Below are 13,173 nucleotides of genomic sequence, written 5' to 3' on the forward strand. Positions count from 1 at the left end.
GGCCACTGCCGGCTGTCTCTCTCGCCCCTCCCCTCTCTCTCTCTCTGAGCTTTAATGCGTCAGCTCTGCACCGTGCAGGGCTCAAGAGTCTAGTCCTGACATGCTGCCAGCTCCCTATAAACTTCTCTCACTTCAGACTGTGTTCTTTTTCGCTTTTTTTCCTACTATTTTAGTGTTTTGTTGGCTGACTTACACTACAGTATAGTAACAGTACAGGTCTGTTCGGCTGTCTGAAACCCTTGCTCATGTTACTTATTTCTCCAGCTTCCTTACACACTCATTATGTACAACGCATGTGCACACAGAGGCATGCACATAAACATCTGAATGGACCTATTGTGGAGAGAATATGAAAATCTACAGCACTTGCAGCCAAGAAGCTTGTGAGACCACACAACAATCACATTGAAATAGAGAAACAAATATGAAAGGGTGTCATTGTGTACATACAGATAAGACAGAGCCTTTCTCAAGTCAACTCCCCACAAGTCAGCCCACAGCTACTTTGAATGTAGCAGCACTCATTGACACAGAAGGGCTATAGTAGAGAATAATTATGTGTACATGAACTGAATTTAAACCTCTCACAGTGCTATACACGGCTGTGGTTTCTGTGGTCAGGTCACACATGAATCAGGAGAGCAGGACTACTCCAGATCTGATCCATAGCTGATCCAGCTTAGCCTCTCAGCCATCTCATTACTGCACAGCATCTGCTTTGTGTGGACAAACACTCACACACACATTACCAAACATGCACATTCATCCCAGAACCTTCTAACCCAATGGATTTTATGTTCCCTTTCCTAAAACAAGATCATTCAGTTGCATAACAAATCAAAAGGCCATTTGTTTATCTTCAAAACACTCTGCTTTATTTCAGAAAATCTTCAGGTTTTGAACATACTTGTCTTTAAAGAGGTACATTCAGCTTGGAGGTTTGGAGTGCTGAGGCTGGAGACCCAAAGGGCCAGAGGTGGGAGGGTGTCCCTGCTGCACGGCGCAGGGCTGAGGTGCCTGATCCCAGCGCTCATTCAACCCCTCACAGACAGGGCCAGTCTCCATATCCACAGAGCCTCTCGTGCTTTTTTTTTTTTTTTTTTTTTTTGGACGTTTTGTTTTCTTACAAAAGTGGCTGGAAAAATGTTGCATTAAAAATACAATCCATTCTTTTATAGTTTTCATTTAGACAGGCAAAACATTAGAATCCAAGAATGATTTAAGCTTTGAAAATAGCATCTCTGATGTTATTTAAAGGTTTGTTTTCAACAAAGCAGGCAGCCCCTCTCAATGTGTCCTCCTCCATATCCCTGGCACAGTGCAGTCTGGAGGTGGCACGCTCATGCCACAGTGTAAAAGGACAGTTTAATCTCCTTCTCCTAACATCTGGCATCAATAACTGTTCAGAAAACAAACAATTTCAGAAAACAGAACAAAATGATGCTCAAATGGATGCCAGAAGAACCTTCTTCTTCCATAATTCAAGCACACACACACACACACATGAATGTTCATCACATTTTCACATCTCCATTTGGCATGAAAGTTTTGCATCTTTGACTGCATGTGCCAGGCAAGAGAAACTCAGTATTATGATAGTTAAAGTTACAGTCAATGTGGTCAAATACAATAAAGAGTACCACAGTAAGGATGGAGTTATGGTTTGAACACGTTTCAAAAAGTACAGAAAAAAAAATAACAATGAAATAATCATTGACAGATATGTTTGCTCTATTTTAAGCCTCCATAGCAGCTGATGATTGTTACACAAAAAGTCAAAGATTTGTGGCAAAAAGTCCTTCTGACAAAGTCGTATCACCTGGGATGGTGAAAGGAGTGGTTACCGTTGAGAAGTTAATTGGGGGGGCTGCCCATCTTTGCATGTATGACAAAGGCTATCAAATGGATTGGCACAGGCTTATCTCAGAGCTGGAGTAACACAGGCAAACATAACTGGCACAAAGCTGATCACTCTCCACAATAAAAAAGTTCCATGTCATAAAAATATAATATTTGTGAGTAAAATTACACTTAATAAATATGCCAAAGACATTACATGTTTGAAAAAAAAAAAAGACAGAAAAAAAAAAGAAATCTTTCGATACAATATCTAAAAGTGTTTCAAATCATGGCATGTATAAATGGAATGTATGAAGCGCTACACACTTGAAGTTAAAGGAAGGGACAGAAAAGGCGCAACAGCCCACTCACTCCATCCTGTTAGCCACCAGCTTAGAGAATCAGATGACCAAAACAGAAAGGTAGGGAGGTGGAAAGGAGAGCCTCACAGTGGCATTAACTATGGTGATGTGACAGAAAAAGGGCTGAAGTTGGTTTTGTTACCCCCCAAACCTCAGCCCAACTGAGATAAATAATGCAAACTACATAACAAATGGGTCATAAACAAAAATACCCAATTCAGGCTTTAGTGCATGTGTGCATTTACTTGTGTACAATGTGTGTGTGGTCATTCTGTGTGTACATGTGTATTATGGTCTATGTGATATGTGCATATGTGTGCTCAGGCATATGTCAATGTGCCTTTGTGACCGTGCATCCAAGGAACGAGCCACTTTCCTTTATAGTGCAGGTAATGTCTACCATACTACATCTACAAGGTTCAAGTAATCCTGTTGTTCACTAGACACAGGTATGTTTCTGGCTATTCTCATCCAGTACAGCTGTGCACATTTATGTAACACACGCACACACACATACACACACACAAACTCGTCACTTTGAGCTCACACTTGTTTGGACAGTATTGGGCGCTCTCTGTTTCAGACATGTTTTTGGCTTTGAGCAGAGGCTATCATACATCTCTAAGCTATATACAGTACAGCACATATATTAATTTTCTCATCTTTATTGGGATCTCTTTAAGTTATCACTGAGGTCGAAGATTCAGGTCATGCTCTAAGCAACGCTGGCAGACATTTTTCATTGCCAGAATATGATTAAGATCTCTAGTCTTTCACTCGGTCACAGACACTCAAACATACACACTTTTTGGGTTGAATGGCAAAATGGCTGTAATTAAATCCTCTGCCACCTCAGTTATGCAGAATGTAGTTCTTTTATAAAAACATAATTGGAAAAAAAAAAAAAATCAGTCACATTAACAGGCCAGAAAACAGATGACTAATTTAACAGTCTCTGATTTCACATACAGGAACTTTTCAATGTTATTAAACAATGTTTTGGACCTGTGGAGTGCAATACCTGTTTAAAACTGTAACAACCGTCCATAGTAGAATAACCTTTGAAAATGTAATAACTGTTGAAATTGGAACAGTGGGACCAACATGTCTTATAAACTTTTCAAAATATGAACATGACCATTAGTGGAATGTGGCATTCTTTTGAGCCTCCTTTCATGCACATCACCCATTCTAGGACAGTGAATCTTGCAACTGCATGTTGAACCACAGCAGTCGGTAGAGCTACTGACAAGGCAGCCGTGTATGCATTCATTTTTAAGCTAGTATTAAAAAACAACAACAGAAGGAAAAGAAAGAAAACTGCAGAAAATTCATGCCTCTCATCTGAGTAGTTAAGTTTAAAAAATGTGGTACAAATGTGCCTGTGCTGCATGGGCCAGTAATGCAGTGCACTGCTCTGCAGGCGTGCTGAGGAGGGGGCAGAGAAGGACGGAGCAGGGAGACACAGCACCAGCAAGACAAAAGACTGCTAGACCCCTTTTCACCCCCTCCCCTCAGTCAGTTGCTCTCTCTTTTTCTTCTGATCATTTTTGTTGCTCTTTTTCCTCCTCTTCAACTTAGATCAGGCAATATGGCGGGCTGTGGCCTGACTGGTATGGGATCCTGAAAGAGGCAGATACCAATGTTGTTGTCACTCCTTACTGCCCTTCACTCGCGCTCCTTCAGGTGCTTGTAGGACAGTGGTGTGACAGCTGCGATCTGGAGATGGGCAAAAACAGACAGACGGATGTTACTTCAGTGATTTCACGATGAGCTTCAAATCTGCGACGACCCAACAAGAGGAAGGACGGGACACCTTGATCACACAGGACATGTACAAAATAAACAGTGATTGGCCACATACCATCACATATAAAAGTCACTGAAAACAAACTGCACCCAACACCACATAGAAGCTGAAATCAGTCAAAGAGCGTTCGATTTCGCCCAAGTCTCTTAAGTCTATTAATTTGCTGAAGCTCAGCTGACGCACTGAATATGTTAGGTTTGTCTCCTCATTGTTTACCTGGATGTCTGTAGGAGGGAGTCCTCTGACAGCTATAGGGGAAATAGAGAAGCAGGTTAAACAGTGGAAGCTGTGAGCAACAAGCCTGGTTTTATTGCTAAGCCTTTATAAGTCTGCTGGCAGATCTCTATAGCTGCTTTTCCACTATCATGCCATTGTGAGCTAGGGCTATCTTCGAGCCACAATGTGTTAATGGCCCACAGCCTCAAGCCGCATGAACATAAACCTTTTGAGTTTCTACTATCCTGCCAATAGACCTGTAGTAAGGGTAGTTAGAGTATCATGCGATATAAAGTCTGCATGCCGGGCACCAGCGTCCTACTCCAGGAGATGTTCAGAAAAGCAATATAATGGAAACCAAAGTGGCTATTGGTCTGCTGTTGCTAATCATTGCTTGGTGGAGAGTGATAGAGGCTCAACGTTAACGGTGAAATTTTTTTTTTTGGGTGCATGGTGCACGACAGCAATCCAGTGTAAGCAAAAAATGCTGATAGCAGATGCAACTGTTATTAATAGCAACAATCAAACATAAGACTGAACTAGTGGGTAACTAATGCTGCCAACTGAAAAAGCTGCAAGCCTACCATCATAACATAAGACATGGTCTTATATCATCATTTTTTTTTAACAATGCATTTGGGATTCCTCAATGTGTGGGTGCAACAGATGGAACCTCCACAGTACCACCCAGATTTCTGCAACAGAAAAGGCTGTACGTAAATGTATGTATGTAAAAATTTATACATGTGAGCCTTTCTGCCAACATACTTCTTGGCACAAAGGGCAGAAGTCAGCTCTCTAAATACAGAAGTAAAGCTCAAAAATGTGAAAAGGTAGCGTATCCTAAATTGTCAAGTCAAAATACTCAGTTCACTTGTTTATTGTGAGGCAATATATACTCAAGGACAAAGTACATGCCCAGCTGTGCATATACTCTGACCTTGTGTACATACTGCCTCACCTAACATGTTAACCTTAAACGCTTTGATGAAGGCTCAGTGCTGAAACTCACAAGTGTTTTGTCTACTGTGATGTGAGCCAATAAACAGGTGAAATGTGAGTATTCTGTCCTCCTTGACTTGACAATTTGGGTTGTGCTATTTCACATTTTTTGAATACTGGATTTTGGTTTTAGCACTTCACTGAGAATCATTTTGTTCAAGTGCAATCTTCTCTTCCAACCCACTGAGTTAAAGCTCTCCATCTCCCTCTCTCTCATCTCCATTTCTCTGTTCCAGAGAAATGGACTAGTACTTTCACTAGTACTGTCAGTTGCTGTCTGTTTGTTGTGTTTTCAATTTTTCGTTAAAATAAGCTGCTGCAGTGGACATTTCTACTTATTAGCTGCACCTGTCTCCCCACCCAAAGCCAGGTAAGCCCTGCCTATGACCGCTGATCCGGTCTCAGACCATGGGTAGCCCTGCCCAGCCCATGGGCAATCTGTGGGCCATTAGCACCTGGGAACTGGCCCCAACATAGCCTGCCCACGGCGCAATCAAAGATCAGAATGAAAATGGAAATGCCACTTGTCTTAGCATGCACAAGCACGCCCACATTGGGCACAATAGTGGAAAAGTGGCTAATGACCCTGGTCAGATGTAAGGGGATATATGGTATTCAAATTTACACAGGGTGGACAAAACAACAGAAACACAGAACAATATTAGAATTTCAAGTGGTTTTAAGAGAGAGGCCTGCTTTTGGCTTCAGAACAGTTTTGGTTAGGCTTGGGATAATATCCAACGTTATATAATCTCATGATGTTTGATTAGATTTTTGCAATATTTTCTCCAGGATCAAAATCTCTCATTCTCATTGTCAGACCAAAGCAGAATGACTATACATGAGAACTCTTTGGTAATGAGCCTAGTTATTTTTATTTGTCATTCTGATAGGTGTTGGTTACGTTTAAATTCAACATTTGTATCACATTAGAATCAATTGAATTGTATCAAATTTAGAATAAAATTAAATAAAATTAAATTAAATAGATATTTTGAAATGATGGCTTCATTATAGGTTGGATGAATCTCCAGAAATATTACGATAATTTTGAATATTGTGATATTTGATTGAAACAATGTTGTGATATTAAACTTTGGATATTGCCGAGTTAGTTTCAGTACTCTTTGAATTGCAGTTGTTGCAGCCTTGAACTGTGTGTGATGGGATGCTGGACCATTCTTCAAAGAGCAAAGCCTCGAGCTTTTTGAGAGCTGATGAAGGCAGAAATCCTTTCTGAGTGAGGAGGCCATGGAAGGAATTTCAAGTCATTTTGATGTCTATGAAACCACTCTTGAATATGATGTGCATCTTCAAATATAGGTGAATCATGGGGGAATAGTGGTTCCTCTACAGTGTGCAACTGGTCATGTATAATGGCCTCATACTCAGCAGCTGTGCAACTATGCAGAGAATTCATTGGTCCTAATGACTATCACAAGGTGGCTGTCCATAGCATTACAGATCATCTACCATGTAGCTGGCAACAGAAACTGTACTATCATGACTAATTAGACTCTTACTTTCAGCCCTGTTCAATGTCCCAGATTTTGTGTTCTTTTGAGAGTTGAATGTATTTTTGTGGATTTGTACTGGACAGACACTTTTTGAAATGTAAAGAAACAGACACTGTAGTTTTATGTCCATTATGCCAAACAAATTTGTCAGTATTTTGTGTATGCAGGCATTTTCACATTATTCATTCTGCTATATTAACTTATTTTACAGTTTATTTCTAATTGGCTTTCAACTTGAAATGACTCTATTGTATCTCTGTCCTTACAGTTGCCAGAACCTGAGAGTGGAGCCTCCTCGTGGTGACAAATAAAAATTTCCAGGCACACGGGGCACCAAGCACAGCTCAAGCTGTTCTAGTTGTGATTTATCTACTTTAAAAATGAAAATCCTTTTTCATGTCGTGTTTCTGTTTTTTTTGTCTACACCCTGTGCATAATGCTGCAGCATTTGACCTCAGGTTACGGCAAAGACACACCATGCACTGAGCTAAGCCCAGCACTAACAAATGCATTAATTACCAAGAGAATAAACACAAGGCAACCAAGGACACGGGATTAGCACAGACATGCACACAAGATAACATATTCATCACCAAATGACGCAATAAGTACAACAATGCCACACTGAGCAATTCAAAAGCAGATTACCACATCTGTTGTTTCACGCTCCCAACAAGGAAACCCATACATACCCCACATACTCAGACACACACTTAACCCGCTCATACAAATAAATTCCTAAGCCAGAAATTAGGTTGATTCAAACTGTCAAAAACATTTATCACAGAATTTTTAAAAAGCACATGCAGGAGGGTACGAGCTGGGTATCTAGAGGGAGGCTGAAAGGAGCATGCGTCACTCTGCTGGCTTTCATGTTACATTAAAAAAAAATAAAACAAAAATAACAAAACCTGTAGATCGAAGATTACAGCATAAGTTGTACGCCTACAGATGCATTTGAATGTGAATTAAATGCACCATTTGACAAATTTACATGTAAAATGTCATAGACAAAACTCAAGTCTGCCATGAGAATAGTGCATCTCTTCAGCCAGCCAATAGCAGCTTACATGACACATGAGAACACAGGGGGGGTGACTGTCTGCCACAGGAGGATTTGGGCTCTTCATATTCTCTTGTTAAAGTTAGAAGGTGAGCCCGTGGCTTCTGGGGAGGAGTGTATCTTTGATTGGCTCAAACAGCCTGGAGGTGGGCTGGTACCTGTTTAAATGACAGTATTGGACTCATCTGAAAAGGTTCTCATGAGCAGGGGCCTGGCTGAAGACCGGGGAGACTGGGGGCCCCCCATGCTCGACTCAACAGGCTTCTTCTGGAAGGGTGAGGCAAGAGACACCAATGACATCACTACGCTGACAAACACGCACACACGCACACACATGCGCATACAGCCTCTCTCTCGCTCTCTCTTTCTCTGTCTCTCTCTCTCTCCCTCTCTCTTTTCTCACACACACACACACACACACGCACGGATATATATTCACTGAAAAATATTTGAACATTAGGGACAGACACATAGACAGTGATAATCAATCCACATGTATATGTGTGTTTTTTGAGACCTCTTCCTCACAACTTTCTGATGCCTCAGCAAGGCTAACAATGAGGATATCATCAAGCTGGTTGGACCTGAGAACATCAGTGGGTGCTCCTATTCATCAAAATTAACACAGGCCTACTTTCCTGTACATTTATTTAAAAAAAAAAAAAAAAAAAAACAACAACAAAAGGAAACACGAGTACATAACACGCCCGCACACACGCACAGACAAAATGCAGTGACCCTCAGGGGTTGCGGTGGAGGTCCAGGGTTTGGTTGTTGGCTTGAGCCTCATGCAGGTAAGTTTGGGTGCTTTGGGCGTGCTGCATTCACCTGATTGGACATGCGGAGGCAGCAGGCACTGGAGCAGTGCAGGCAGCTAGGAGGACACTGACTGACACAAACTGGGTGACAAGAACGGAAGACTGACTGTATGGTTCCAGCAGGGAAACCAGGTCCTCACTGCTCCACACTGCCAACCGACTAGCTCAGTGAACCCGCTGAGAGGAGTTGGGCACAAAACCACCCAATGACCAACATTCCTCCTGATTTAATAAACATTAATCTACAGAAACAGCAATCAGGCCAAGGCTTAAAGACTGGATCTTCCAACATTAGCAAGTCTGATTCATCTTCCAATTTGAAAAGTCTGGCCTGATTTGTCCTGGCAAGAGTGGGGATTGATTACAGCCTACAGGGCACCACCTCGGAGTTACTTAGGTGTGAAGGAGGGAGTTCAACAGTGAGAGTCACAGTGGGAGAGGAGGAGCATGACAGGTAGGAAACAAGTAAGAATGGCAGACATGGCAACAGAACGAGCAGAAAGGACTTAAGTGTAAGAGCTGACAGAAAGAAAAAGAGACCTCAGTCACTCCAGGAGAAGCTGTGAGTGCTAGCGGTCTGCGACAGCATGAAGATAGTAGATGTCCCCGAGGAAGGAAGGCGATGTTTCATCTTTAGTGCAGCAGGTCCAGGGAGGAAGAGAAGAAGAAATAAGAGGATCAGAGAGTAAGGAGAAAGTGTGAGTGCAAAAGTGAGAATACTAGTTAGGAAGACAGAGTTGGGAAGGAAGCCAACAGATAAAGGTGGGGTTTAAGTAAGTAATCAAGATAAAATCAGGGTAATAGACAGTTACATTATACTGCCTTTAGTTACAACCATGCTTCTTTAATTTATGGGCAGGAAAACCAATGGTATGGGTGGCTTTGTACACACCAATTTGTGAATGCTGATTAGCCTATATATGGTCCAAACCTGCAATATGACCCTTGTCAAATATTGAGTCAAAAGAAGCATAATACTTTCACCAAACAAACAAAACCTAGACACAAAGAACTGATTTAAAAAGTCATGGAATGCATTCAAACCCCCAAAAAGAAGGAAAAAACAAAAACACCAAAATCATCAAAACATTCCAACTGTTTGGAGGCAAACCATATTTGCCATGTGGGGAGTTAACTTGAACGAGAAAATATGTTAGGGAAAGCTGTATTCTAGAGGGATATCATATCAACAGTTTGCATGAGACTGTTGTGATGGAGATTAATGCCTGATTATATCGGTGGGCTGCATCAACAACAACCAGGTTCTTGTGAGGACAAATGGCCAACTCCAAGAACTAAATGCCAAGGACTGAATCAAAAAAATGATGACAGGATGCCAGCAGATATTTCAGTATGTCCTCGGGATGCAGGCCTGTAAACAGCTTGCCTCCATCAGAAAACATCACAACAAAGACATGTAACATTTCAGCTGTAGTGTAAGGTAATATATCATGGTTAATCAGGGAGGGATGGAGGAAGAGACGGGAGAGAGAGAGAGAGAGAGAGAGAGAGAGAGAGAGAGAGAGAGAGGGAGAGAGAGAGAGAGAGAGAGAGAGAGAGAGAGAGAGAGAGAGAGAGAGAGAGAGAGAGAAGAAAAAAGTGCAGTAGAGAGAGTCTGATGCCGAGTCCAGCCATGTGAGTGTCTGAGTGTCTGAGGGTATGAGTGTGTCAGTCCTACCTGTCTTGCATTGGGCCCGCGGGGCTTGCGGAACACCACTAGCAGGATGTCAGGCAGTAGGCTGAGCAGGATGAGCAAGATGATGACCAGCCAGGCTGACACAGAGCTCAGCATGTTGGCAAACACAAAATACAAACGCTGCTGCCTCAGGAAGGGCCTAGAAGAGAGTAAGGACTTTATCTTTACACTGGCTGGAAGAGAGCTGAATGGTGCAGAATAAAGGTGGCTACAGTGAAAAATAAAAAACAAAGATAAACTAAGATATTTATTATATCTGCAAAAAGACAGGTAAGATCTATTATGTGTTCACTGCCAGGAACTGTGGTGGTGAGCGATAACTCTTCTTATTTGAATCTTTTAAAATCAGTGGTACACTTTCATAACCCCTAGATGACCCTAATAATCTTAGAGAAACCATGACCTTTCCTCTATTATCACCATCAGGTCAAACATTCAGCAAAGAGGGATGTGTTTGACACTTTGCGTTATGGGGTAGTTAAGGAGAACTGGATAATGTCATTACTCGGGGGAAACATACTCAGTATAATCTGTCACTTTTTGGTCAAACTGTTTAACCCATTTATGAACACAGCCACCAAGACCCCGTTTACACCTGGTATTAACATGTGTCTCACATCAAGACTGTATCTAGATATAAGTTAAACAGACTACAGTTACACCTGCTATGAATATATGTCTCCAGTGTCAACACTGGCATCTGATTGTGATCCTATCATACTATTCTGCACATGACATCCTCAGTCTTTTTAAAGAGAAATGCCACCTGTATGTCCTTGTATTTCTGCCTATTTGTTGCATGTAGACTGCCGACGCATCTGCATTTACAATTATGTTAAATGTGGCCACAATACATCCCTTGTCGCCCTTTCTAGGTGGTCTGGGCCATCGAATCACAATCAACCATAAATATGTCTTGGGTGCATGTACACCTGTATTTTTATGTGGTCAAGTGCTATCTGACTACTGTGCCTTCTTGTGAGACGCATGTTAATACCAGGTGTAAAGGGGCAGAAAGTGTCACTGAGGATTAAGATTATTGAAATAATCTAAATTAGACATGCTGTCGTTCACCAACAGCAGGTCTAGTTTAGATTATCTCAGCCTTCTCACCATATGATGCCTCCCCAGAAGAAGCTGAAAAACACATAGAAGGCCAGGGAGCCCCAGATGACAAAGTGGTTGATCCAAGTCCAGTGCCTTGTATCCAGAGCGAGCTGGAGTGGAAAAGAGAAGCGTGATGAATTTCAGATGTCAAATGCCCAACACGGCTTGCCAAAATCAACGTCATGTAAGATTAATTGCACAATGAGAAAAACAAGAGACTGAGCCAAACATCATGGTCCTAAAACTGATTACTGAAGCAGCTGCTTTAATGACACAAGTCTGAAGAGAAAAGCTGAAAGAAAAACAACAGAGTAGTTTACCTTTAGCGTAACAGTGAAGACGAGGACAGTGAAGACTATCGTTCCATAGGACCAATTTCCAAACACCTTGATTTAAAAAAGACAAATGAGGAAATTTATTTTAGGGGGATCAGTTATGTTTAATCGGTTGGCTGCGGCATAGAAACAGAGGACTGACCTGGCCATTATCTTGCAATGCCGGGTTACTAAACAGGTATCGGACACCAAAGAAGAAGAGCAAGCCATGGAAAACCCCCAGTACAGTCCAGTAGAAGAAGGGTCGCCACCGCAACATGGCATTTTTGGCAATTTCCCTAAAAGAAATGATAAAGAAACAAACAAACAAACAAATAGACCATTAAGTCTAACCTCTTGGCATATAGTCTGTTACAAGACTAGGAAAACACCACTCCGTTTAAAAAATTCTTTAAGTTTTCCTAATGATCTAGAAGAGTCTGACTGTACAATATGTTGACGAACATATTGTTGATGAACAACTCTCTCAAAGCCAAAACTGGAACTAAGACACAAACTTTTAATGACATTGGATATTAAGTCTGGAGGTGCTCCATAAAAAATTTGGAAAGATGTTCAAGGTGACTGGGAGAGTAACTGAGCTAATATGGAGCTGAGCCATTCTTTACCCTCAGGACTGCTTTAGTGCTGTCACACTCCTGAACCGTGTGTGGTGGGATAAAGAGGTATTTGATACTAGATTACGAGTTTAAGTCTTAATTTCAGGCTGTGGGAGAGCATTATTAACGATCACAGAGGCTATTGTGTGTGAAGACATTCTGAAAAGGTCTGGTGTACTTTTAACCATGTAGCCCTTTCAATAAAGGCTTTTTAATGTGAGAGCCTATATCTGGAATTTTTGTGCCATTGTTCCTTCTGTGGGCACAATTTTCCTCCTTTTTTGTCACAGATATTGTTTGAATGGTCCTAGATCTACGGATTAATATAAACAAAGTATCAACTATGAGTGCTGTTCCTCTTTAAAGAAAGGGGACCGCATTGCAAAGGCATCTACAGGACTTGAAAACGAGCTACAAGCAAGGGAACTTCCCAGAAAGTACCTGTAGAGGGTAGCATTGTCCAACAGAACCTCAATGCAGATGTGCTGCTCCAAAAGGCTGTAGGCCAGGATGGGCATAGAGGTGAAGCAGATGTTGTACATCGTCAGATAGGCTGCATCGTAGAGGGGCTGGGGAGGATGGGAGCAGGAGGGTGTGAAGGAGGAGGAGTGGGGAAGGAGGAGGGATGGGGCAACCAGGGGTTAAAATTATGGATAGGACAAGACCCATACACACCATCATACTTGCACATACGGTCACACAAGCAGACATAGCCGTAAGCTACACAGCAAGAAGGCTCTCTGCTATGGGGCCACACGGACAAGAAAAGGCATTGATATATATACACACAAATGGGCCTTACAAGTAGG

At 41.8% G+C, this 13,173-nt stretch overlaps 1 protein-coding gene across 6 annotated transcripts in view; it reads right to left on the reverse strand.

The window, feature by feature from the left end:
* Nucleotides 1-1,033: 1,033 nt before the first annotated feature.
* atp11c (ATPase phospholipid transporting 11C (ATP11C blood group)) overlaps nucleotides 1,034-13,173 on the reverse strand; it is a 58,444-nt gene continuing 46,304 nt past the window's right edge. Inside the window, exons 24-31 of one of the 6 annotated variants that reach the window (XM_030061746.1) lie at nucleotides 12,806-12,933; nucleotides 11,908-12,043; nucleotides 11,751-11,816; nucleotides 11,437-11,540; nucleotides 10,306-10,462; nucleotides 7,968-8,073; nucleotides 4,228-4,259; nucleotides 1,034-3,920 (exon numbers count right to left, since the gene is read on the reverse strand). In XM_030061746.1, the coding sequence (XP_029917606.1) occupies nucleotides 7,972-8,073; nucleotides 10,306-10,462; nucleotides 11,437-11,540; nucleotides 11,751-11,816; nucleotides 11,908-12,043; nucleotides 12,806-12,933 (693 nt within the window). In that variant the 3' untranslated portion in view covers nucleotides 1,034-3,920; nucleotides 4,228-4,259; nucleotides 7,968-7,971. Of the gene's footprint in view, nucleotides 3,924-4,227; nucleotides 4,260-7,967; nucleotides 8,077-10,305; nucleotides 10,463-11,436; nucleotides 11,541-11,750; nucleotides 11,817-11,907; nucleotides 12,044-12,805; nucleotides 12,934-13,173 lie in introns of all 6 variants that reach the window. The other 5 variants (XM_030061744.1, XM_030061745.1, XM_030061747.1 and 2 more) reach the window with 5 other exon arrangements.

Source organism: Myripristis murdjan, chromosome 10, assembly GCF_902150065.1.
Source record: "Myripristis murdjan chromosome 10, fMyrMur1.1, whole genome shotgun sequence".
Classification (NCBI taxonomy): Eukaryota; Metazoa; Chordata; class Actinopteri; order Holocentriformes; family Holocentridae; genus Myripristis; species Myripristis murdjan.